Source organism: Nomascus leucogenys, chromosome 19, assembly GCF_006542625.1.
Source record: "Nomascus leucogenys isolate Asia chromosome 19, Asia_NLE_v1, whole genome shotgun sequence".
In the NCBI taxonomy this organism is placed as follows: domain Eukaryota; kingdom Metazoa; phylum Chordata; class Mammalia; order Primates; family Hylobatidae; genus Nomascus; species Nomascus leucogenys.
In genome coordinates this window covers 72683776-72711414 of record NC_044399.1, presented here as the reverse complement: position 1 = coordinate 72711414, position 27639 = coordinate 72683776, and the positions used below count along the sequence as shown (strand labels likewise).

The 27639-nt window shown below is 45.1% G+C and overlaps 1 protein-coding gene across 1 annotated transcript; it reads right to left on the bottom strand.

Moving 5' to 3' along the window:
- Nucleotides 1-128: 128 nt before the first annotated feature.
- On the bottom strand, nt 129-12665 carry ZNF594 (zinc finger protein 594). Its single transcript, XM_012501349.2, is given in 3 exon segments — nt 129-258; nt 261-2668; nt 12469-12665. Coding segments are annotated over 2 exon segments (2421 nt in total). The 5' UTR covers nt 2649-2668; nt 12469-12665; the 3' UTR covers nt 129-225.
- Between the last annotated feature and the right edge of the window lie 14974 nt (nt 12666-27639).

Here is a 27639-nt window from a genome sequence, read left to right as displayed (position 1 = left end):
CCACTGAAGGCCTTACCACAGTTGCCACATTCAAAGGGTTTCTCTCTGGTATGAATTCTTTGATGACTGACAAGGTGTGACCTCTGGCTGAAGGCCTTCCCACATTCAGGGCATTCATAGGGTTTCTCTCCAGTGTGAACACGATGGTGTCTAGTAAGATCTGAGCTGCCCCTAAAAGATTTCCCACATTTGTTGCATACATAAGGTTTTTCTCCACTGTGAATTCTATGATGTCTTACAAGGTCTGAGCTCTGATTGAAAGTTTTCCCACATTCTTTACATTCATATGGTTTCTCTCCTGTATGAGTTACCTGATGTCTGATGAAGTCTAAGCTGCCCTGGAAATTCCTACCACACTGATTACACCAATAAGCTTTCTCTTCCTGGTGAGTTCTCTGCCCTCCCCTAGGCTCCTCATTCTGGCTGAAGGTTTTCTCACATTCAAGTTTCCCTCCAGCATGCAGGCTCTGATGTCTGAGGAAAGCCGCGTGCCAAATGAAGAGTTTCCCACATTGCTTACATTCATAGGGTTTCTCACCACTATGAATTCTCCGATGTTGAATAAGGAGGGAACGCTGCCTGAAGGCTTTCCCACATTCATTGCACTGATAGGGCTTCTCTCCAGTATGGATTTTCTGGTGTGTAGCAAGGTGTGACCTCTGGCTAAAGGCTTTCCCACATTCACTACATTCATAGGGTTTCTCTCCAGTATGAACACGACGGTGTCTAATGAGATCTGAGCTGCCCCTAAAAGATTTCCCACATTTGCTACATACACAAGGTTTTTCTCCACTGTGAATTCTATGATGTCTCAGAAGGTCTGAGCTCTGATTAAAAGTTTTCCCACATTCTTTACATTCATATGGTTTCTCTCCTGTATGAGTTACCTGATGTCTGGTGAGGTCTGAGCTGCCCTGGAAGGTCCTACCACACTGATTACACCAATAAACCTTCTCTTCCTCGTGAGTTCTCTGCTCTTCCCTAAGCTCCTCATCCTGGCTGAAGGTTTTCTCACATTCAAGTTTCCCGCCAGCATGTAGGCTCTGATGTCTGAGGAAAGCCGTGTGCCAAATGAAGAGTTTCCCACATTGCTTACATTCATAGGGTTTCTCACCACTATGAATTCTCCGATGTTGAATAAGGAGGGAACGCTGCCTGAAGGCTTTCCCACATTCATTGCACTGATAGGGCTTCTCTCCAGTATGGATTTTCTGGTGTGTAGCAAGGTGTGACCTCTGGCTAAAGGCTTTCCCACATTCACTACATTCATAGGGTTTCTCTCCAGTATGAACACGACAGTGTCTAATGAGATCTGAGCTGCCCCTAAAAGATTTCCCACATTTGCTACATACACAAGGTTTTTCTCCACTGTGAATTCTATGATGTCTCAGAAGGTCTGAGCTCTGATTAAAAGTTTTCCCACATTCTTTACATTCATATGGTTTCTCTCCTGTATGAGTTACCTGATGTCTGATGAGGTCTGAGCTGCCCTGGAAATTCCTACCACACTGATTACACCAATAAGCTTTCTCTTCCTGGTGAATTCTCTGCTCTTCCCTAAGTTCCTCATCCTGGCTGAAGGTTTTCTCACATTCTTCAAGTTTCTCTCCAGCATGCAATCTCTGATGTTTAAGAAAAGCTGTGCGCCCACTGAAGGTCTTCCCACATTTGTGACATTCATAGGGTTTCTCTCCACTGTGGAGTCTCTGGTGTTCAGTAAGGTGAGAATGCTGCCTGAAGGCTTTTTCACATTCATTACATTTGAGGGGTTTCTCTCCAGTGTGAATTCTCTGATGTGTGGCAAGGTGTGAACTTTGACTGAACATCTCTCCACAGTCATAACATTCATAGGGTTTCTCTCCAGTGTGAATTCTGTGATGTATAATAAGATCTGTGCTTTGACTGAAAGCCTTCCCACATTTATTGCATAAATATGGCTTCCCCTTACTGTGGATTCTCCGGTGCAGGACAAGGTTTGAGTTTCCCTTAAAAGCCTTCCCACACTCTTTGCACTCATAGGGATTTCCACCACTGTGAATTTGCTTATGTCTCACCAGATTGGAGCTCTGATTGAAGTCTTTTCCACATTCATGACACATATAAGGTTTCTTTCCTGTATGAATTCTCTGATGTATAATAAGATTTGAACTTTGATTAGAGTCTTTCCCACATTCATTATACACATATGGTTTATTTCCTGTATGAATTCTCTGATGTATGATCAGGTTTGAACTCCTGTTGAAGGTTTTTCCACATTCCTTACATTCATAGGTCTTATTTATATTATGAATTTTCTGATGTTCAGTTAATCCTGACTTCTGTTTGAAGTTTTGGCCACTAACCTCATATCTATGAGAGCTTTCTCCTGCAGAAAGTATTTTTTCTCCTTCATTACATTCATGGCCAATCTCTCCCACAATGGCTTTCTTGGGGATAATATGCATTTCCCTGATACCGCTCTCTTGGGAAGGGAGATGTCTCACTGCATCCTTTAAAGTGCGTACCCAGTGCTTCAATAATCTGTCCTCAGAATTACTGGTTTCAACTAACTCACATTCCTGGGTGATCTGTCTTTGGAGTTTTTTGGAAGCAGCCCTTGTTGACTTCTTTTCTTCAGAAATTTCCATCTTTGATTTCCATTCCTTCATCTTATTCCTGTCTTCAGAATCTGAAATGATAAGTAGATCATTCTATAATTCCTAAAATACAAATATCACCACTTCATTATACTGGGCAGTCTAAGAGGGAGGAACAAAGAACTAAGAAGACCTTTCCCTGCCAAAGCTGAGATGTGGCCTTCACTAGAGACACTGTGGCTATCACAGGAACCTGTGCTACCACATACCCTGTTGGTGAAGAAACCTGCCAGGCTGCAGGCTGGAGCTGGGCTGTGGGAGTGGCCTAAAGGGTGGTGAATTAATTCACTGGGGGAGGAGGGCAATCTGGAGTTGGTCCACAGGAAGTGGCCTGTTGGATGGGGGAGGAACTTGCTGGATCGTGTGGCTGGGCCTGAACTGGTTCACAGGAAGCAGCCCACTAGGGTAAGTGCCACCAGGCCTCCCACAAGTTGATCTGCTACCAGCCACATCAGTAAATAATTAAAATAAATAAAAATAGAACAGCACACTGGTACCAGGAAGTTAGTTTCTCTTCCTATGGCCATGCATTGTCCCTCCAGCATCCTCTGTTGACAAAGTCTAAATCTTGTACCAACTGGCAAAGGAGAAATGTTTACAGAATCCAGCTTTGTAACAAAAGCAAACAAAGATGGGTGGATCTGGAGAGGCAATAAATTAATAACCAGCATACTGCTCTTTCCTCCCTATATACCATGATAGTTAAGCAAATCTGTACTTTGCCTCAGAATGGCTGTCATTTCAATAGAAATCAATTCTCTTTTTCTCAGACCTCACATTTTTCTTTCTGATATTCTGATGGAATTGCCTCCTTTTGTGTGGCAATTTGATTTCTTCTGAAATTACAAGATAGATGAGCTTATTGCTTTTGAGGGTCCATGTTATCAAATCCCTGACCTTCCCCAGTGGATTAGTCCGTTTTCATGCTGATGATAAAGACATACCTGAGACTGAAGAGAAAAAGAGGTTTAGTTGGACTTACAGTTCCACATGGCTGGGAAGGCCTCAGAATCATGGTGGGAGGTGAAAGGCACATCTTACATGGTGGTGGCAGGAGAAAATGAGGAAGATGCAAAAGCAGAAACCCCTGATAAAACCATAAGATCTCATGAGACTTATTCACGACCATGAGAATAGTAGGGGGGAACTGCCCCCATGATTCAAATTATCTCCCAACATGTCCCTCCCACAAAATGTGGGATTTATGGGAGTACAGTTCAAGATGAGATTTGAGTGGGGACACAGAGCCAAACCATATCATTCTGCCCCTGGCCCCTCCAAATCTTATGTCCTCACATTTCAAAACCAATCATGCCTTCCCAACAGTCCCCCTAAGTCTTAACTCATTTCAGCATTAACCCAAAAGTCCACAGTTCAAAGTCTCATCAGAAACAAGGCAAGTCCCTTCCTCCTATGAGCCTGTAAAATCAAAAGCAAGCTAGTTACTTCCTAGATATAATGGGGGTACAGGTATTGCTGGGTAAATACAGCTGTTCCAAATGGGAGAAATTGGCCAAAACAAAGGGGTTACAGGGCCCATGCAAGTCTGAAATCCAGCAAGCCAATCAAATTTTAACCTCCAAAATGATCTCCTTTGACTCCAGGTCTCACATCCAGGTCATGCTGATGCAAGAGGTGGGTTCCAATGGTCTTGGGCAACTCCACCCCTGTGGCTTTGTAGGGCACAGCCTCCCTCATGGCTACTTTCACGGGCTGGTGTTGAGTGTCTGCGGCTTTTCCAGGTGTACGGTGCAAGCTGTAGGTGGATCTACCATTCTGGGGTCTGGAGGTCATTGGCCCTCTTCTCACAGCTCCACTAGAAGGTGCCCGAGTAGGGACTCTATATGGCAGCTTCGATCCCACATTTCCCTTCTGCAGTGCCGTAGCAGAGGTTCTCCATGAGATCCCTGCCGCTGCAGCAAACTTCTGGCTGGGCATCCAAGCGTTTCCATACATCTTCTGAAATCTAGGTGGAAGTTCCCAAACCTCAATTCTTGACTTCTGTGTACCTAAAGACTCAACACCGTGTGGAAACTGCCAAGGCTTGGGGCTTGCACCCTCTGAAGCCACAGCTTGAGCTCTATCTACACTGGCCCCTTTCAGCCATGGCTGGAGCGGCTGGGATGCAGCGTACCAAGTCCCTAGGCTGGACACAGCATGGGGACCCTGGGCCTGGTCCACAAAACCATTTTCTCCTAGGCCTCCAGGCCTGTGATGGGAGGGGCTGCTGTGAAGACTTCTGACAGGCCCTGGAGACATTTTCCCCATTGTCTTGGGGATTAACATTCAGCTTCTTGTTACTCATGCAAATTTCTGCAGCCTGATTTATTTCTCCTCGGAAAATGGGTTTTTCTTTTCTATCACATTGTCAGGCTGCAAATTTTCTGAACTTTTATGCTCTGCTTCCCTCATAAAACTGAATCCCTTTAACAGGAGCCAAGTCACATCTTGAATGTTTTGCTGCTTAGAAATTTATTCCACCAGATACCCTAAATCATCTCTCTCAAGTTCAAAGTTCCACAAATCTCTAGGGCAGTGGCAAAATGCCACCAGTGTCTTTGCTAAAACATAACAAGAGTCACCTCTGCTCCAGTTCCCAACAAGTTCCTCATCTCCATCTGAAACCACCTCAGCCTGGACCTTATTGTCCATAATGCTGTCAGGCTTTTGGTCAAAGCCACTCAACGAGTTCTACGAAGTTCCAAACTTTCCCACATTTTCCTGTCTTCTTCTGAGCCCCCCAGACTGTTCCGACCTTTGCCTGTTACCCAGCTCCAAAACTGCTTCCACATTTTGGGTATCTTTTCAGCAGCACCCCTGGTACCAATTTACTGTATTAGTCTGTTTTCACGCTGCTGATGAAGACATACCCAAGACTGGGAAGAAAAAGAGGTTTAATTGGACTTACAGTTCCACATGGTTTGAGAGGTCTCAGAATTATGGCAGGAGGCAAAAGGCACTTCTTACATGGTGGCGGCAAGAGAAAATGAGGAAGATGCAAAAGCGGAAACCAATGATAAAACCATCAGATCTCATGAGACTTATTCACTACCACGAAAACAGTATGGGGAAACCACCCCCATGATTCAAATTATCTCCCACCAGGTCCCTCCCACAACATATGGGAATTATGGAAGTACAACTCAAGATGAGATTTGGGTGGGGACACAGAGCCAAACCATATCAGTCAGTCACAAAAGCACATTTCTGAGCTCCTTGGGAGAGTCATTTTATTTTGGTCCTGCTGATAGGGACTCTAGTCATTAATCTTCTTGGAGTGAATGGGCAGCAACATGGCACAGTGATTAACACCATGGACTGAAGGGCAAACTGCATGAGTTTGAAACCTGGCTCCACCACTTAATGATGGGGAGACCTCAGGCAAATCACTGGAGCTCTCAGTGCCCTAGCTTCCTCATGGAGGAGTATCTACAAATGGAGATAATAATAGTATTTACCTCATAGAGTTGTTATGAGAATCAAATATCTATAAATATACATAAAACATTTAGAACAGTGCTTTGCATACAGAAAGCACTATGTGTCAGCTGCTGTTATTATTACTATTAATATTTACCCTTTAAATATTAAGTAATGTGTCCATAGAAAAAAACCTCCATATCCATGATGCTGGATTTCCTTTTTTTTTTTTTTTTTTTTAGAGATATGGTCTCATCATGTTGCCCAGGCTGGTCTCACCCTCCTGGGCTCAGGCAATCCTGCCTTGGACTCCCAAAGTGCTGGGATTGCAGGTGTGAGGCACTGCACCTGGCCTTGGATTTCATTTAAATACCATACCCTCTCCTAAAACTGAAAGACAGTGGGCTTACTGCTTTTGGGTGTCCATATTATCAAATCCCTGACCTTTATTATTGGAAAGAATTGGCTTTGTCATAATCTTCCCTTAAAGTGTTTAGTGTTTTATTTCTTTTGGTTTGAGATATATATATATATATATATTTCAAAATTCAGAAGCAGATTACTATTTAAAAGATAGTAGATTAAAGGCTGCCCCTTTTTTTTTTTTTCCACAAAAAACTTGTGATCTGAAGGGCTTTTATTGTGTCATACTGAACTCTTGAAAGCCAAAAGCTGAAGGAAGGTATACCTCTAGATTTGATGAGGTGTTTGTGGCAGCAAAACTGTATGAAGGCTTTGAAGTGCCTGGGCTCAATTTCCTCTGCTTGTTCCCATAGTACTTTTTAATAAAGAGCCTGCTTCATTCATTAGTGAGTAGTAATTGTTAAGATAAATTTGTGGGATGTATGCTTAAAATAAAAAAAATACATTTTCAAGGAAGAATAAAGGAAAGAAAGGAACATGAGTAATAGATTAGAAACATATATCCATGAGGAATACAAAGAAATTAATAGGAAACATTCAGTAGAGAGTTCTCCATTATCTCAAAGAAATTTTAGACAAAATAATTCTTTAAATAAAAGCCTAAAGAAGAGATATAAGGGTTTAAAACAGATTACACATTTAAAATTTTGACTTTTTTTTTTTTTTTTTTGAGATGGAGTCTCGCTCTGTTGCCCAGGCTGGAGTGCGATGGCGCGATCTCGGCTCACTGCAAGCTCCGCCTCCTGGGTTCACGCCATTTTCCTGCCTCAGCCTCCCAAGTAGCTGGGACTACAGGCACCCGCCAGTATGCCCAGCTAATTTTTTGTATTTTTATTAGAGACGGGGTTTCACCACGTTAGCCAGGATGATCTCAATCTCCTGACCTCGTGATTCGCCCGCCTCGGCCTCCCAAAATGCTGGGATTACAGGCATGAGCCGCCGCGCCCAGCCAAAAATTTGACATTTTTAATTAAAAAAAAAATTTGAGTCACGTAGCCAAAAAAAAAAGAAAAGAAAAGAAAAAGGAAAAAAATAATAGCAATGGGGCCTCAGTATACTGCCCAGGCGGGTCTTGAACTCCTGGCTTCAAGTGATCCTCCCACCTTGGCCTCCCAAAGTGCTGGGGTTATAGGTGTGAGCCACTGTGCCAGGCCATTTTTTTTTTACTTTTTTTTTTTTTTATTTGAGACAGGGTCTCACTCTGTCACCCAGGCTGGAGTGCAGTGGTGTAATCATGGTTCACTGCAGCCTTGACCTCCCAGGCTGAGATGATTCTCCCACCTCAGCCTCCCAAGTAGCTGGGATTACAGGCATGCTGCAGCACACATGGCTAAGTTTTTGTAGAGATGGGGCTTGCCATGTTGTCCAGGGTGTTCTGGAACTCCTGGCCTCAAGGGATCTTCCTGCCTCAGCCTCCCAAAGTGCTAGGATTACAGGCGTGAGCCACTGTGCCCAGCTTGTTTTGTTTTTTTCATACACACTCTCATTCTGTCACCCAGGCTGGAGTGCAGTGGTGCAATCATAGCTCACTGCAACCTCAAACTCCTGGGCTCAAGCAATCCTCCCACTTCAGCCTGACACCATAGACACACCACCATACCCAGCTAGTTTAAATAATTTTTTTGTAGGGAAAAGGTCTTGCTATGTTGCCCAGGCTGGTCTCAAACTCCTGGCCTCAAGCGATCCTTCAGCCTCCCAAAGTGCTGAGATTACAGACATGAGCCACCATGCCTTGCCAAAAACAAATTAGATTAGAAAACAATAAAAAGAAGTGAGAAGTGACTTGACGACGCTGAGAAAAGAAATGGAAGGGCAAATGAAAAGCATTATGTAGATGAAATTCACATAAGGAACAACAAAAATAAGCACTACAAGGTCACAATGAGGCCTGGAGAAATAATAAAAAATGAAATGAATACAAATGTGATTATAGAGAAAACCAGTAACTAAAGAAAGATAATCAAATACATATAATTAGTGTTTCTAAAGAAAAGAGCAAACATAGGCCGGGCGCAGTGGCTCATGCCTGTAATCCCAGCACTTTGGGAGGCCGAGGCAGGCAGATTACCAGAGGTCGGGAGTTCGAGACCAGCCTGACCAACATGGAGAAATCGTGTGTCTACTAAAAATACAAAATTAGCTGGGCGTGGTGGCAAATGCCTGTAGTCCCAGCTACTTGGGAGGCTGAGGCAGGAGAATCGCTTGAACCTGGGAGGTGGAGGTTGTGGTGAGCTGAGATCGCGCCATTGCACTCCAGCCTGGGCAACAAGAGCAAAACTCCGTCTCAAAAAAAAAAAAAAAAAAAGCAAACATAAAAAAAAAATTCAATATGTAACAGAAGAAAGTGTTGCTGAAATAAGCACTTAAATCTATTGGAAAGGTAAACTGTAGCTCATAAAAAGTAGACAGAACAGTCAAAACTGAGACATGTCCTGGTGAAGTAATTAAATTTCAGGAATAAATGAGCAAATGGGCATCTAGGCAGAAAAGGAAGTAATGTGCAAGACAGAATTTCAGGTTGACTTTGCCCTTCCCCACAGTTATACTCCACACCAGAATTAGTAATGCCTATATAATTCCAAGGAGAAACAAAGTGTGAGCCGATAATTTTTTTACCCAGCAAAGTGTTCTCTTGCATTAAAAGCAATAGGCAAACATTTCCAGTTATGTAAAAACTTAGGGAGTATGACAGTTATAAGCCCTTTTTGAAAATAATTATTGCAATGAGATATAGCCAATGAAGAAGTGAATTAAAATGAACACTTAGGAATTAAGAGGGCATTGTAAAATAATGGTCTAACAACAAAAAAAAAAGTTTTCCCTCTGCCCTTACACCATAATCAATCAACACAGAAGATTTCTGTAACCAAATGTTTATTTTAATTGTTTTTCATTTTAGGGATGGGGGTCTTGCTGTCACCCAGGCTGGAGTGCAGTGGTGCCATCATAGCTCATTGCAGCCTTGAACTCCTGGCCTCAAACCGTCCTCCTGCCTCAGCCTCCTGAATCGCTGGGATTACAGGCAAGAGCTGAAACTGCCTTTGCAAAATTATAATTGAGGAAATTATGACAGTGAAAGAGAGCAGACCTAACTAACCCCATCTTCCTTCTAACGTCTAAACTGTCTTTGTTCATTCCTGGTATGAACAAAGGCATAGGTCAAACTAGCCCTGAGAAGGAATTTAGTTTATAGATTAAACTCTGAAACAAAATTGATAATAGCCCTTTCCTGAAAAACCCCTTCTTGCCTGGGGACCAGTCTGCCTTTGTAGGACTAACAAATTAGCTACGAGATTAGAAATTACGATTTAGGGGCCATACAGCCTCTGGCTGCAAGAGTTTGAACCTCCCCAAATTGCTCCTGGGAATAACATCACTGTTGCAAAACCTAAGATCAGTGCTTGAGATATTCTGCAGACCCTGCCTTCCAATGCAGCAAATGACACCACCCAGACCAATAATCTGGATCAGCCAGTTCTGCAATCCCACCCAGGAGCATAAGTCAGCAAGTAGAACTCACTCCACCCCTCTATGATTTCATCTTTAACCCGACCAATCAGCACTTCCCACTTTCCGAGCCCATACGCCAAATTATCCTTAAAAACTCTGATCCACAAATGCTCCGGGAGACTGTTTAATAATAAAACTCCCATCTCCCGCATAGCCAACTCTGCCTGAATTACTCTTCCTCCATTGCAATTCCCCTTTCTTGATAAATTCCCGTCTTGATAAATTGGCTCTGTCTAGGCAGTGGGCAAGATGAACCCACTGGGCGGTTACAGAGCCACCATACCCTCTGACCAAATATTTTGGGGTTTTCCCATACACACCAAGCAAGCAATAAATTCTGCAGCAACATCAGCTAGGTGTTCTCTAATTCAGTTCAATTCGGACACTATCTACCTGGAGATGGCATCAGATCCCACAGGTTGAGGACTCAATTCACCAGACTGCACCACACTTCTGATGCCAATCACAAGTCCCAGGTTGTTTTACCTGTGCTTCTGACCAACCAGCTATAAATCAGGGATCCCAAGCTCCCTTATTGGGTTAAATTATTTGCTAGAGTGGCAAACTCTGCCACTGAACTCAGGGAAACATGTAATTATATTTATCAATTTATTCTAAAGGATATTACAAAGGATACAGATGAAGAGATGCACAAGGCAAGGCAAGTGGGAGGGGGAGCAGAGCTTCCATGCCCTCTCTGGGCACACCATTGTCCAGGAACCTGTATGTGTTCAGCTATCTGGAAGCTCTCCAAACTCCATCCTTTGGGTTTTAATGGAGGCTTCATTAAGTAGGCATAATTGATTAAAAAAAAAAAAAAAAAAAGGGCCAGGCACGGTTGCTCACGCCTGTAATCCCAGCACTTTGGGAGGCTAAAGCGGGTGGACACGTGATCAGGAGATCGAGACCACCTGGCCAACATGGTGAAACCTTGTCTCTACTAAAAATACAAAAATTGGCCGGGCGTGGTGGCAGGCGCCTGTAACCCCAGCTACTCGGGAGGCTGAGGCAGGAGAATCGCTTGAACCCGGGAGGCGGAGGTTGCAGTGAGCCGAGATCGCACCACTGCACTACAGTCTGGTGACAGAGCGAGACTCTGTCTCAAGAAAAAAAGGAAGTTGGCCATTAATTCAAATAAAAACAAACAGCATGAGCCAAGAAAATGTGTCTACACTCAAAGCTGGCCCAGGGGCCACTATTTTTTAACTTAAGAAATGCCGCTATTTCATGCCCAGTTCTTAGTATCTTTTAAGCATGTCAATCCTTTTTAATTCACATTCATGGGCATGCATTAGGTGAAGCTAAACAAAGAGTCTATGCCTAGAGGAAGACACACAGGAAACAAGGTAGTAAGAGCCTATGAATTAGATGCTAAAAGCGCTGCGGTGGCAATCCGGGAAGGCTTCCCAAAAGAAATGACTTTTGAAGTGTGATACCCTACTTTGTTTTAACCTGAGTGACTCTCTCCTAGCAGAGAGAGAGCTGGACAGACTCCATTTTAGTTTCTTCACTTGCAGCCCCCTTTCACCTCCCTCCCTTAAGGCATAACTAGTGTAAACTGACTCAAAGCACGTCCAGGAATGCACCTACTGATAAGATATTGAGGCAAGCTGCACCAGCAGCTCCTGGGGACGCGCTTGGTGGATGGCAAGCAAAACCCCTGCATTTATCTCTTTGTGATAGTTTAAGCCCATGCAACTGGAACTGTTTATTTTTTGTAACTGCATTCGTAATCAATTAATTTTTTAACTTTTTGCTAGTTCTGCTTCTGTAAAAATTGCTTCAGCTAAAATCCCCCCTCCCCTATTTAGTCCACGGTATAAAAACAAAACTAGCCCCTTCCTCGGGGCCGAGAGAATTTGGGGCGCTAGCTGCCTCTCGGTCGCCGGCTAATAAGGACTCTAATTTGTCTCAAAGTGTGGCGTTTCTCTGTAACTCGCTTGGTCACAACAGAAGCTGCTCCTAAAAGGAATGTAGACCCTTACAAAGAGACCAGCCCACCTAAATCCCTCCCTTGTCTTAACTCTAACAGTCCTGATATTTTAGGCTGAGTAGTAGAACACATCTGAACCAGACAGTTCACTCCTGTAGCTTTGTCTAGTCTCCCCAGCGGGGTCACTCGTGGGATGCAGAAACCAGATTTGGTTACATATACAAATATACCTGACACAGATTTGGGCGAGGAATAATCAATTTATGCCTGACGGTGGATTCTGGGCCTCGGGAAGATGCCGTTAGCGGTACCCACAGGAGGGAACTGGAACTGGCAACAGTAGCGGGACAGGGCCGCGGATGGGGCACGCCGAGACCAAGAAGCCGACGGAGAGCAAGAAGGCCCAGCCATGCGCACCCGGCGCCTACATCCTCCTGAGGTCCCCCAGGCCTCTCCCCATAGGCATATGAGCTCTGCTCCACTCCTCGCTTGCCGGAGGATGCAGGCGCCGCGGCCGCCAGCTCTGTGAACGCAGCGGGGTCTCACCTCCAGGCTACCGCCAGCCTCCAGCTCGGTCGGGGGCCCCTCCACGGCCGCTATCACTGCGTCGCGGCTCCTAGCACCACCATCTTGGACCCCGCGCCTGGGCCAGGCGAGAACTGCCGGTGCGCTCCCCGGGACTGCGGTCTCCCAGTCCGCGCCGCGCCCAGCCGACCCCCGTCGGCTCCAGCCAATCCGCGCGCGCTCCCCTGGCCGTCTCCCACCGGATCAGGTGTCTCCTCTGCGCAGACTCCTCCACGACGCCAGTCGGCGCTGGCGTAGCTCGGCTCAGCCCGGCGGAGTCTGACTTCCGGAGGGCCCGCGGCGCGCTGGCTGGTTACCAAGGTTACCACCGAGACGCCGAGTCCTCAGACACGCGTGGGGTCGGGGCTGTGGCACGGTCCGGTCCGGGGTAAGTGACCCCTCCAAGTAACTACGTTTTTGTTCTGCCCTTTTGTTTTGTTTTTGAGACAGAGTCTCGCAATGTCGCCCAGGCCGGAGTGCAATGGCGCGATCTCGGCCCACTGCAGCCTCCATCTCCCAGGTTCAAGCGATTCTCCTGCCTCGGCCTCCCCAGTAGCTGGGATTACAGGCGCCCACCACCACGCCCTGCTAATTTTTGTATTTTTAGTAGAGACGGGATTTCGCCATGTTGGCCAGGCTGGTCTCGAACTCCTGTTCTGCCTGTTCTGTTTTCATCTTTTGTTGTTGTTCCCTGCATGCATTTGTGGTCTCAATCATTGATGACTTATATTTGCAATGCCCGGTCGAAGGCTAGGCGATACAGAGCCCAACAAGGACAGCATAATGTTTAAAAGTGTAAGTTCTGAAGTGAGAAAATCAGACACTCAGAATCCTTGCCCCACCACTTAGGGGCTATGTGGCTTTGAACAAGTTACCTATTAATAGCTTCTTCGCGCCTCCGTTGCTTCATTTGTAAAGTGAGGTAAATAATAGGACCGACCTCACTGACATATGTATGTGAAGTTTGCACGTGGCGAAGGCCAGATACATATTAGTTATTACTACAGAGACGATGTTGGTTCGCATCGCATAGGATCGTGGTGAGGGTTATATATGTATGTAAAGATGTAAGATGTCCAACCCCAAGCCTTTCCCAAGCAAAAATGTCAGTGCACTAATCACTTTGGCTTCTCATATCTCTCTGTCCCAAACTTTGGGTTGCACGAATTATGCACGTTTCACTCTTGAATTTGTAAATGCAGCTACTACCAACTATTCCTTAATTTGCACAACTACATTTGAGATAGTATTTCATTGACTGTGTTACATTTTCATTGAAATACTGAGCCATGTCTCAAATAGACTTCAGTTATAGTTGCTTTTATAGTTCCTTTTGCTTTACCTCTCTTAATAGTGCCCTAATAGAAGTTACTCTTTGGAATTTAGAAATGGGTTTTTAAGGCAGGGCACGGTGGCTCACACCTGTAATCCCAGCACTTTGGGAGGCCTAGGAGGGCGCATCACTTGAGCTCAGGAGTTCAAGACCAGCCTGGCCAGCATGGTGAAACCCCCGTCTCTACTAAAAATACAAAACAATTAACTGGCATGATGGCGGGCGCCTTTAGTTCCAGCTACTCGGGAGGATGAGGCAGGAAAATAGCTTGAACTCGGGAGGTGGAGGTTGCAGTGAGCCGAGATCGAACCACTCCACTCCAGCCTGGGCAACAGAGCAAGACACTGTCTCAAAAAAATTTAAGAAATAGACTGTTCTGTGTCCTCTGCTCCTAGAGACCTAGCCTCCGTGGCCCTGTGACCTGCAAGTATTGGGAGATCCACTGCTAAGACGCCGGGATCCCCTGGGAGGCAAAAATGAGTTAGAACTCATAAGTGGGAGTTGAACAATGAGAGAACACATGGATAGAGGGTGGGGAACACCACATACCAGGGCTGGCGGGGGGTGGGGGGCTGGGGGAGGAATAGCATTAGGAGAAATACCTAATGTAAATGACGAGTTGATGGGTGCAGCAGACCAACATGGCACATGTATACCTATGTAACAAACCTGCACGTTGTGCACATGTACCCTATAACTTAAAGTATAACAAATAAATACATAAAATAAAATAAATGGGTTTAAAAAAAATCGTACAGGCTGGGTGAGGTGGCTCATGCCTGTAATCCTAGCACTTTGGGAGGCTGAGGCGAGTGGATCACTTGAGGTTAGGAGTTCAAGACCAGCCTGGCCAACATGGTGAAACTCTGTCTCTACTAAAAAATACAAAAAAAAAAAAAAAAAAAAAAATAGCCACGCATGGCAGCACGAGCCTGTAGTGCCAGCTACTAGGGAGGCTGAGGCGGGAGAATGGCGTGAACCAGGGAGGCAGAGCTTAAGTAAGCCGAGATCATGCCACTGCACTCCAGCCTGGGTGATAGAGCAAGACTCCGTCTCAAAAAAAAAAAAAAAATTATCTGGATGTCGTGATGCGTGCTTGTAGTCTCAGCTACCTGGGAGTCTGAGGCAGGAGAATCGCTTGAACTGGAGAAGCGGAGGTTGCAGTGAGCCAAGATCGCACCACTGCACTCCACCCTGGGTAACAGAGGGAGACTCCTCTCAAAAAAAAAGAAAAGGAAAAAGAAAAAAGAAATGGTGTAGATCGTGAAAGTATTAAAAGGGAAAATATTTGTAACATACATGATAGGAAAAGGGATAACATGCATGACTTAAAAGAGCTCCACATGACTTCAAGTTCCCTGAGAGTGCCTTGGGTTTTTGCTCGACATTCACTGTATCACCAGTGCCTGGCACAGAGCCAGCACTCCATACATATTTGTAGAATGAATAAATTACATAATGAATCCATGCTGCTGTCAGGGGTAGCGTGTGAACGCTAAAAGGAGATCAAAAAGAAGAGCTATTCTTTTTAAGACTAAAAAGCCAAAATAACCACTTTCGGCAAGATTTATATATTTCTCAACAAAAAAATGCAGCTGCTGTCTTCCCCACACCCACTAACTCCCATTTTCATTTTTCTGGCTTATGCAGATCTCGGTTCTTAAAATAAATTTTTTTAAAGTATATTTTGTTATTTTAAAAGTAGTATAAGAATTACAAGAAAACATTCGTACACATGTAAAATGGTTCTGACGACAACTAACCCTGACAGATTTTTTTTTTTTTTTTTAGAGACAAGGTCTCACTCTGTCAGTGGCATGATCATAGCTCACTGCAGCCTCATCTCCTGGGCTCAAGTGATCCTCCAGCTTCCCAAGTGGCTGGGACTACAGGTACTGCCACCATGCCTGGCTAATTTTTTTTTTTTTTTTTTTTTGTAGATATGGGGTCTGCCTATATTGACCAGGCTGTTCTGGAACTCCTGGCTTCAAGCAATCCTGTCACCTTAGACTCCCAGAGTGCTGGGATTACAAGCATGAGCCAAACCTGCCACCACTCCTGGCCTACCAGATTTCTTTTCTTTTCTTTTTTTTTTTAAATGAGATGGGAAGCTTCGCTCTGTGGCCCACGCTGGAGTATGGTGGTGCAATCACAGCTCAGGGCAGCTTCAAACTCCCAGGCTGAAACAATCCTCCCACCTCAGCATCCCAAGTAGCTGAGACCACAGGTGCACACCACCACACCCAGAAAATGTTTGTACTTTTGGAGAAACTGAGTCTCACTGTGTTGCCCAGGCTCGTCTCGAACTCCTGGGCTCAAGCAATCCTCCCATCTCAGCCTCCCAAACCCAAACTGCTGGGATTTCAGGCATGAGCCACCATGCCCGGTCTTGGAGCTTATTTTATTTTATTTCATTTATTTTATTATTTTATTTTATTTATTTTTATTTTTATTTTATTATTATTTTATTTTATTTTAGACAGAGTCTTGCTCTGTTACCAGGCTGGAGTGCAGTGGCGTGATCTCAGCTCACTGCAACCTCTGCCTCCTGGGTTCAAGCGATTCTCCTGCCTCAGCCTCCTGAGTAGCTGGGACTACAGGCGCGCACCACTACACCTGGCTAATTTTTGTATTTTTAGTAGAGACGGGGTTTCACCATGTTGGCCAGGATGGTCTCGATCTCTTGACTTCATGATCTGCCTGCCTCAGCCTCCCAAAGTGCTGGGATTACAGGCATGAGCCACCAAGCCTGGCCGTCTTTACTGTCTTATGCGGTCACTCAACACAATACTTCTGACACCAGATGGGTGGGGGCTTTCTCCACACACCAAGCAATTGTCCTCTAATTCAATTCAATCTGACACTGTCTACCTGGAGATAGTGTTAGATCCCGCAGTCCCACAAGACTACTGCCCACTTCAGATGCCAGTTGTAAACCCTTGGTTGTGACCTGTATTTCTGACAAACGCTCTAAAGTGAGGTTCCCACAAATCCCTCCTAGGGTTTGCTAGGACAGCTCACAGAACTCAGGGAAACACCTTACTTATATTTACCCATTTATTATAAAGGATATTACAAAGGATATAGGTTAATAACCAGATGGAAGAGATGCATAGGGCAAGGTATGCAGAAAGGGGTGTGGCACTTCCATGCCCTCTCTGAGTGCCATCCTCCAGGAACCATCCACCATCCTCCATGTGATCAGCTATCTGGAAGCTCCTAGAGCTACATCCTTTGGGGTTTTTATGAAGGCTTCATTACATAGGCATGATTGATTAAATCATTGGCTATTGGTGATGAACTCAACCTTCAACCCCTCTCCCTCCCCTCCCTCGGAGGTTGGGGGATGAGACTGAAAGTCTCAACCCTCTAATTCTGCCTTGATCTTTTTGGCGACCAGCCCCCATCCTGAAGTTATCTAGGGGCTTCCAGCCGCCAGCCATCTCAGCAGCATACAAAAGACAGTTTTTGTCTGTTTGTTTTTGTATTTTTGAGATGGAGTTTCACTCTTGTTGCCCAGGCTACAGTATAATGGCGCGATCTCAGCTCACCGCAACCTCCGCCTCCCGGGTTCAAGTGAGTCCCCTGCCTCAGCCTTCTGGAGTAGCTGGAATTACAGGCATGCGCCACCACACCTGCCTAATTTTGTATTTTTAGTAGAGGCAGGGTTTCTCCTTGTTTATCAGGCTGGTCTCGAACTCCCGACCTCAGGTGATCCGCCCGCCTCAGCCTCCCAAAGTGCTGGGATTACAGGCATAAGCCACCGTGCCTGGCCGTTTGTTTGTTTTTGTTTTGAGATGGAGTCTTGCTCTGTTGCCCAGGCTGGAGTGCAGTGGCGCAATCTCGGCCCACTGCAACCTCTGCTTCCTGGGTTCAAGCGATTCTCCTGCTTCAGCCTTCAGAGTAGCTGCAACTACAGGCGCGCACCACCATGCCCAGCTAATTTTTGTATTTTTAGTAGAGACGGGGTTTCACCATGTTGGCCAGGCTAGTCTCAAACTCCTGACCTCAGGTGATCCTCCCAGGTCGGCCTCCCAAAGTGCTGGAATTAACAGGCCTGAGCCACCGCTCCAGGGCCCCATGTGTGAACTTCTTAATACACCACTAGGTGGCAGTGATTTGCAGCCCGTGGTTGTATTAAACAGACTTTTTTTTGAGACAAAGTCTTGCTCTTGTTGCCCAGGCTGGATGGAGTGCAATGGCCCGATCGTGGATCACCACAACCTCTGCCTACCGGCTTCAAGCGATTCTCCTGCCTCAGCATCCCACATAGCTGGGATTACAGGCATGCGCCGCCATGCCCAGCTAATTTTTGTATTTTTAGTAGGAACCGGGTTTCTCCATGTTGGTCAGGCTGGTCTCAAACTCCCAACCTCAGGTGATCCACCCACCTCGGCCTCCCAAAGTGCTGGGATTACAGGCATGAGCCACCGCGTCCGGCCTAAAGAGACATCTTAAATACGCCTTTATTTTTAGACAATAGAAAAATAAGCTTCCCATTATGCAAGAGTCCTATGACCTTTGTGCTTTCCTACCCTGTGAACTAAGAGTCTAAATCTGTGAAAAGATGTCCATGAGGTAGAGTTAAATTAAAATAGCAGGTTGCAGAACAATATTTGTACCTCCTCACTTTCTTCTTTTCTGCCTCTCTCCCTTCCTTCTCTACTTCCACAAAAGTTGACTGAGCACCTATTGTGTGCTAATATATGCTAAGTTACTGGAAATGCAATGGTGAGCAAAGCAACACCAGTGTAGTCCCTGTGGATCTTATGGTCCCTTATTGATGGACAGATAGGTTGGTTCCACCTTCTCATTATAACAAATAATACTACAAAGAACATTTTTATACATACACTTGAGTTTCTCTAGGGCAGTGGTTCTCAAAGAGTGGTCTGGGCCATGAGACCAAAACAATTTTCATAATAATATTAAGATGTTATTTGGCCTTTTTCATGCTCACTCTTCTCATGAATGTTCAATGGACCTTTCCATGAGGCTACAGGACATACAATATTGCAACAAATTGACGGCGGAAGCAGATATGAGAATTCAGATGTTTTCTATTAAGCCAGATATGAGATTTGAAAAAAAAATGTAACATACACAGTGACACTTTTCTCATTAATTTTTTTGTTTGGGAAAATATAGTTATTTTATTATTTTTTTGAGAGAGGGTCTCACTCTGTTGCCCAGGCTGGAGTGCAGTGGCATCATCATAGCTCACTGCAGCCTCAAACTCGTGGGCTCAAGTGATCCTCCTTCCTCTGCCTCCCAAGTAGCTGGGACTACAGGTGCTCACCACTATGCCTGGCTAACGTTTTTATTTTTAGGTTTTGTAGAGATTGAGTCTTGCTATGTTGCCCAGGCTGGCCTCTAACTCCTGGGCTCAAGCAATCCACCCACCTCAACCTCCCAAGTAGGTGGATCTACAAGCTCTCGCCACTGAGCCTGGCTCCCTCCATCATTTTTAAGTGCAGTGGAGACCTGGTACCAAGTGGTTTGAGACTCAGTGTTCTAGGGCAAGGGTCCCCATTGCCCAGGCCTGGACCAGTACAGTCTGTGGCCTGTTAGGAACCAGGCTGCACAGCAGGAAGTAAGTGGAGGGCAAGTGAGCATTACTGCCTGAGCTCTGCCTCCTGTTAGATCGGGGCGGTATTAGATTCTCATAGGAGCACGAACCTTATTGTGAACTGCACACATGAGGACTCTGGGTTGCACGCCTTTTACGAGAATGTAATGGCTAATGATCTGAAGTGGAGCAGTTGCATACCAAAACCATTCCCCCCTTTCCTCCCAACCCGTCCCTAGTGCCAAAAAGGTTGGGGACTGCCGTTCTAGGGTATCTATCCTGAAGTGGAGTTGCTGTGTTTTACAGTGTCCACAATTTCAGTTTTACTAGGTGTTGCCAAATTGCTCTCCAAAGTGGCTGAAGCTAATTTATTTTTTAAATTTATTTATTTTGAGATGGTGTCTTGCTCTGTTGCCAGGCTGGAGTGCAGTGGCGCGATCTTGGCTCACTGCAACTTCCGCCTCCCAGATTCAAGTGATTCCCCTGCCTCAGCTTCCCGAGAGGCTGGGATTACAGGTGCGCACTCACGCCCGGCTAATTTTTTGTATTTTAGTAGAGACGGGGTTTCACCATGTTGGCCAGGCTGGTTTCAAACTCCTGACCTCGTGATCCACCCGCCTCAACCTCCCAAAGTGCTGGGATTATAGGTGTGAGCCACTGCGCCCGGCCTTTTTTTTCTTTTTAAGAAGGAGTCTGTCACCCAGACTGGAGTGCAGTGGTGCAATCTTGGCTCACTGCAACTTCCACCTGCCAGGTTCAAGCAATTCTCCTGTCTCAGCCTCCTGAGTAGCTGGGATTATAAGGCACACACCACCACACCTGACTATTTTTTTTATATATTTAGTAGAGATGGGGTTTCATCATGTTGGCCAGGCTGGTCTCGAACTCCTGACCTCAAGCCATCTGGCCTCTCAAAGTGCTGGGATTACAGGCGTGATCCACCTTGCCGGGTCAAAAGCTAATCTTAAAAAACAAAAAACAAACAAAAAAACCCCCCAAAATACCAGGCTGGGCGCAGTGGCTCATGCCTGTAATCCCAGCACTTAGGGAGGCTGAGGTGGGTGGATCACGAGGTCAGGAGTTCAAGACCAGACTAACCAATATGGTGAAACCCCATCTCTACTAAAAATACAAAAATTAGCTGGGCATGGTGGTGCTCACCTATAGTCCCAGCTACTCAGGAGGCTGAGGCAGGAGACTCATTTGAACCCAGGAGGCAGAGGTTGCAGTGAGCCAAGATCGTGCCACTGTACTCCAGCCTGAGTGACAGAGCGAGACTCCTTCTCAAAAAAAAAAAAGGAAAAAAGAAAAAAACCAACCAAACAAACAAACAAAAAAACTGGCTGAGGAGGACAAATCACTTGAGCCCAGGAATTTGAGACCAGCCTGGGCAACATGGCAAAACCCCATCTCTACAGAAAATAATTTAAAAAATTAGTTGGAAGCCTTTACTAACTTAGGAAAAAAAAAAATTAGCCAGGCATGCCTGTGGTCCCAGTTACTTGGGAAGCTGAGGTGGGAGGATGGCTTCAGCCTGGGAGGCAGAGGTTGCAGTTAGCTGAGACTGTGCCACTGCACTCCAGCCTGGGTGACAGAGTAAGACCCTGTCTCAAAAAAAAAAAAAAAGTATATATCCTTGATGTTTTTGTTTGTTTTTCCCAAATCTCAAATTGTAAAGAATTGTGAAATTATTAAAGTAGGCTAGTAAAAGAAAAAAAAATAAAGTAGACTAGTGATACAATACAACAGTGAGTTGCTGTATGAAATGTTCATTTTCTTTTCTAAACAATACTGTGAAAAGCAGGGTCATATTTATCTTAAATGTTCTCAGAGGAAGTTTTTCTTGGTCACTGAGAATAGCTTTGTACAGTATCAACATTACATGTATCGGAAAATTTATTTTTGTTTGGTGGCTCATCGGGGATAAAAGTGTACAAGTTATGCAAATAAACCTTTTTTAACATCAGGGGAATTTCATTCTTAAATACTACCTTCTGCAATTTTTGTTAAAACCATGTTCCACTAACACCTGATTTGTAAAAAAAAAAAAAAAAAAATACAGAGGGATCTAATGTTAAAACAACTTAAAGGCTGTTTATAGTTCATTTTGTAAATGAGAGTTTATTTTAACCAATTTAGGGCTTTTTAAAATTATTCGTAGAATATTTAATTGTTCAAGTGTAGCTGATCTAAAACTTTAATGGCATTAAATTTTGGCAATGGAATATGTTGATCAGGCTGGGCGCAGTGGCTCACGTCTGTAATCCTAACACTTTGGGAGGCCGAGACAGGTGGATCACCTGAGGTCAGGAGTTCAAGACCAGCCTGACCAACATGGCGAAACCCGATCTCTACTAAAAATACAAAAATTAGCCGGACGTGGTGGTGGGCGCCTATTAATCCCAGCTAGAAAAAAGAAATATGTTGATCAATATGAGAGGTTGAGTTTTACAGTTGAAGGGGCAAGGTGCAGCGATATTAATTGGCTGTTTCTGACGGTAGTTTGGCACATAGTTATATGTGCACTCTGCTCTAGTAAAATGAAATGGGACCACAGTCAACAGTTACCTATTTATGCTGGAGGGTGTTTGGCAACCAACTGTTAATTTAAGTGAGATTCCATTCTACCACTTAGCCATAGCAGAGCACACACACGTGCACTCAGGGAAAGCAGATGCAATAGGTTATAAACAGAAGCACACTCCAATTCAGGAGACACGTCCACACAGAAATAGTACTCTGATGCAACATACATCACAAAAACAAATGGAAATTTTGTTTGTTTGTTTTTGAGATGGAATCTCGCTCTTTCGCCAGGCCAGAGTGCAGTGGCACAATCTCAGCTCACTGCAACCTCCGCTTCCCAGGCTCAAGTGATTCTCCTGCCTCAGCCTCCCGAGTAGCTGGGACTACAGGTGCGTGCCACCACGCCCTAATTTTTGTATTTTTAGTAGAGACGGGGTTTCATCATCTTGGCCAGGATGGTCTCGATCTCCTGACCTCATGATCCGCCTGCCTCAGCCTCCCAAAGTACTGGGATTACAGGCGTGAGCCATGGCGCCCAGCAAGAAATTGTTTTTTTTTTTAATCTTTCTTTAGGGGATTATCTAGCTATTAGTGGGGTTAAATGAGGGAACTGTCGCCTTGGCAGAAGAGATGGTCAACTGTATTCATTTGTCGTAATAACCAGACTCCTGGAGTTACTGGGTTCTAGAGTTGTTGATACAACATGAATAGGTTTGGATGTGGAGTTCTGTATGGAGGGTCCTTTCAGCGGGAAGATAAACCAAAATTGTTGGTCTTAGCCTTTTGAACTACTGACTTTATTTGAACCTCTTTAAAGAGTCAAAACTGGCCGGGCGCAGTGGCTTGTGCCTGTAATCCCAGCACTTTGGGAGGCCAAGGCAGGTGGATCGCTTGAGGTCAGGAGCTCAAGACCAGGCTGGCCAACATGGTGAAACCCCATCTCTACTAAAATACAACAATTAGCCAGGTGTGGTGGCGGGCACCTGTAATCCCAGCTACTCGGGAGGCTGAGGCAAGAGAATCGCTTGAACCTGGGAGGCGGAGGTTGCAGTGAGCTGAGATCGAGCCACTACACTCTCAGCCTGGGTGACAGAATGAGACTGTCTCACACACAAAATAAGCCGGTATTGTTGTAAATAGATTGTGAAGGGTGATTCTGGTGAGGGCTCAGAAGAAGAGGAGAGCTACAGAGAAAGCCTCAGTTTTCTTAGAGATTACCTAAGAGGTTGTAACAGAAGGCCAGTAGAAGTATGGATGTTAAAGGCCATTCTGATGAGGTCTCAGATGGAAATGAAGAACATGTTATTGGAAACTGGCAGAAAAACGATCCTGATTATCTGGCAAAGAATGTGGCTGAATTGTGTGTCCTAGTGTTTTATGGAAGGTAGAAATTCTGAGTGATGAAATAAGATATTTGGTGGAAAAAATATCTTGAGTAAAGTGTTGAGAGTGCGGCAAAGCTTCTCTTGAATGCCTATGGTAAAATGCTAGCAGAGAGAAACCAATTAAAGATGGTCTTTCTTTCTCTCTCTCTCTCTTTCTTTCTTTCTGAGACAGAATTTTGCTGTTTTTGCCCAGGTTGGAGTGCAATGGCGCGATCTTGGCTCACTGCAACCTCCGCCTCCTGGGTTCAAGTGATTCTCCTGCCTCAGCTTCCTGAGTAGCTGGGATTACAGGTGTGCGCCACGACGCCCAGCTAATTCTGTATTTTTAGTAGAGACGGGGTTTCACCGTGTTAGCTAGGCTGGTCTCGAACTTCTAACCTCAGGTGATGTGCCCTTCTCAGCCTCCCAAAATGCTGGGATGACAGGCATGAGCCACCGCCCCCGGCCAAAGTTGTTATTTATGATTAAAAAAGCAGCAGAATTTAAATATTTAGAAATTTACCAACCTGCCCATGTTGTAAAGAATAAAAAAGCTTGTTGAAGAGAAAACACCAAGAATGTGACCGAGGAAACTTTTGATAAGGAGGTTAGTGTGGGGAGATGGAAGCCAGATGCTCAGCATCACAGTGAAGAAGGACCCTGAAACCATTCTGAAGATCTCCAGAGGCTGCCCTGTCCATCACAGGCCCAGAAAACTAGGACCTTGAAGTCAAAGCGATTTCAAGGCTCTGCTCCCGCATTCTGGTGCAGGGCTCCTGGGATACCCTAACTATGGCTCAGGTGGGACCAACTGTGGCTCAGGCCATCCCTCTGGGAGGCACAGACAGTAAAGCATGGTGGTGTCCAAGCAGTTTTATCTCCACAGCTGCGCAAAGTGCATGGGCTGTGAGGGCATTGCTACCTCTACCTAGATTTTAAAGGATTCCTGGGGGAAGCTTGAGGCCCAGACAGAGCACTGCCAAAGGGGCAGGGCCACTGCAGAGAGCCCCCACTAGGGCAATGCCCAGCACAGCCATGGGGACGGGGGTGCCTCCAAGACCCCAGAATGTTAGGGCCACCAGCGTGCAACTCCAGCCTGGGAAAGCTGCAGGCCCGAGATTCCAGCTCCTGAAAGCTGCAGAGTGGGCTGTGCCCAGCAAAGCCATGGGGGTGGGGCTGCCCCGAGCCTTGGGGGCCCAACCGCCATCCCAATATCTGGGGGATAGGACATCAAGTCAAAAATTATTCTCAAAGCTTAAGACTTAATGTTGTTTGCCCTGTTGAGTTTCGGACTTACTTGGGACCCATTACCCCTTTCTTCTTTACTATTTCTCCCTTTCGGAATGGAAATTTCTATCCTATGTCAGTCCCACCATTGTGTTTTGGAAGCATACTTACATTGTGTAAGTAGTTTGATTTCACAGGCTCATAATTGGAGAGCAATTTGCCTCAGGATGAATCATATCTTGACTTTTGCCCATACTTGGAATGAGGCAACATTTAGTTGAGATGTTGCCTTAGACTTTAAAGCTGATATTGGAATGAGTTAAGACTTTAGGGCTATTGGGATGGAATAAATCTATTTTGCATTTGAGAAGGACATGGATTTTGTGAGGTCAGGGGCAGAATGCTATGGTCTATGTTTGCGTCCCCACAGAATTCATATGTTGAAATCTAACCCCCAAGATGATGGTATTAAGAGGTGGGGCCTTTGGGGTGATTAGATCATGAGGGCCCTGCCCTCATGAATGGTATTAATGCCTTTATGAAAGAGGACCCAGGCCAGACGAGGTCAGGAGATCGAGACCATCCTGGCTAACATGGTGAAACCCCGTTTCTACTAAAAAAATACAAAAAAATGATCCAGGTGTGGTGGCGGGTGCCTGTAATCCCAGCTACTTGGGAGGCTGAAGCAGGAGAATGGTGTGAACTCGGGAGGCAGAGCTTGCAGTGAGCCGAGATCACGCCACTGCACTCCAGCCTGGGTGACAGAGTGAGACTCCATCTCAAAAAAAAAAAAAGAAAGAAAAAAAAAATAGCCAGGCATGGTGGCATGTGCCTGTAGTTCCAGCTATTCAGGAGGCTGAGGCGAGAGGATCACCTGAACCCAGGAGTTTGAGGCTGCAGTGAGCTATGATTGTGCTGCTGCACTCCAGCCTGGGTGACAAAGTAAGACTCTTGTCTCAAAAAATAAAATAAAATAAATTAAAAATAAAATAAAATAAAATAAGCCCCAGAGCACTGCCTTCCCCTTCTATCATGTGAAGACACGGTGAGAAGGTGTGAAGCACAGAGTGAGCCCTCACCAAACACCAAATCTGCTGGTGCCTTGATCTTGGACTCCCCAGCCTCCAGAACTCTCAGCAGCATTTCTGTTTTTAACAAATTATCCAGTCCAAGGAATTTTGTTATAGTAGACCACATGGACTAAGACCCTGGGTATGTGGACCACTCCAGGCCAATGAGACATTAGGGAAAGTTGCTGGGGGCTCCCCTCCCTAATAAAAAGAGATACAGCCAGGCACGGTGGCTCACATCTGTAATCCCAGCATGTTGGAAGGCTGAGGCAGGTGGATCATGAGGTCAAGAGATCAAGATCATCTTGGCCAACATGGTGAAACCCTGTCTCTACTAAAAATACGAAAATTAGCCGGGTGTGGTGGCGTGCACCTGTAGTCCCAGCTACTCAGGAGGCGTAGGCAGGGGAATCGCTTGAACCCAGGAGGCGGAGGTTGCAGTGAGCCAAGATTACACCACTGCTCTCCAGCCTGGTGACAGAATGAGACTCCATCTCAAAAAAAAAAAAAAAAAAAAGATACATGTTAGTAATGCCCATTTTCTTTCTAACTTTCAATGTTATCATGTACAGATGCTTGGAGCTATGGCAGCTATTTTGCCACCATGAAGATAAAGCTAAGCAATCTGAAATTAGTCCACACTCCTAAGTTATGGAGCTGCCGAATTCTGGAGTGCTTACCGCTAGACTTCTTGCTTTGTGAAATTATAAACTCCTCATTGTCTAAGTTATCTTTAGTTGGATAGTCTGTTCTTTGCAACCTAAAGCATCCTAACAGATACACATCATTTGTAAAATTTGTTGCTGGTAATACCAGTGCATTTCCTGAAAACAATCTTGTTTGTATTGCAAAGAAGATCAGATAGTAATTATTATGAGGAAAACTACAATCCACTGATTTGTGGCATGAGTAAAGCATCAGTTCCTTTTTTTTCAAGACAGAGTCTCACTCTATTGCCCAGGCTGGAGTGCAGTGGCGCAATTTCGGCTCACTGCAACCTCTGTCTCCCAGCTTCGAGCGATTCTCCTGCCTCAGCTTCCTGAGTAGCTGGGATTACAGGTGCCTGCCACCATGCCCGGATAATTTTTGTATTTTTGGTAAAGATGGGGTTTCACTATGCTGGCCAGGCTGGTCTCAAATTCCTGACCTCAAGTGATCCACCTGCCTCGGCCTCCTAAAGTGCTGAGATTATAGGCGTGAGTCACCGTGCCTGGCCAAGCATCAGTTCTTAAAACAGTTAAGGTGGCAGAACAGGAGTTCTTTCAAAATGACGATTTTCAATATTTGTGGGTATTTCAACATCATCATAGTCATCTTCAGGTTCAATATAGCTCAGGATGGAAACTATCTTCTTATTTCTTTTTCCTTTTTTTTTTCTTTTTTTTCGAGATGGAGTCTCACTCTGTCGCCCAGGCTGGAGTGATCTTGGCTCACTGCAACTCCGCCTCCCAGATTCAAGCAATTCTCCTGCCTCAGTTTCCCAAGTAGCTGGAATTACAGGTGCCCCCCACCACGCCCGACTATTTTTTTTGTATTATTAGTAGACACGGGGTTCCACCATGTTGGCCAGGCTGGTCTTGAACTCCTGACCTCAGGTGATCCACCTGCCTTGGCCTCCCAAAGTACTGGGATTCCAGGCATGAGTCACTGCACCCAGCCCTTATTTCTAACTTTATTTATTGATGAGTATGTATTCAATAGGTGACTTGGGGTTTCCTGTGGTGCTGGAATATACAAAAAGATCCTATGAAATCTTGATATATTTAAATCTATCATCCAAACTGGTAACAATTTCCCTAGTAGAAAACTTGGCTTTATTATATGTTCCCAGTATAAAATCTCAGCCAAATTACACATGTCCAGAGGAAAAAAAAAGTTTTGTCAAACCAATTGGTAGATTTTCCATGAATGTTCAACAGTCAATAAATATTGCCTACCATGTGCCAGGTTTTGTGCTGGGCATTGGGAATAGAGCAATGAGACAATTTCCATCCCAAAGGAGCCCCCAGATTAGAAAGGAGGATGGAAAGTAACCAGGTAATTATAATCATAATATATAATAAT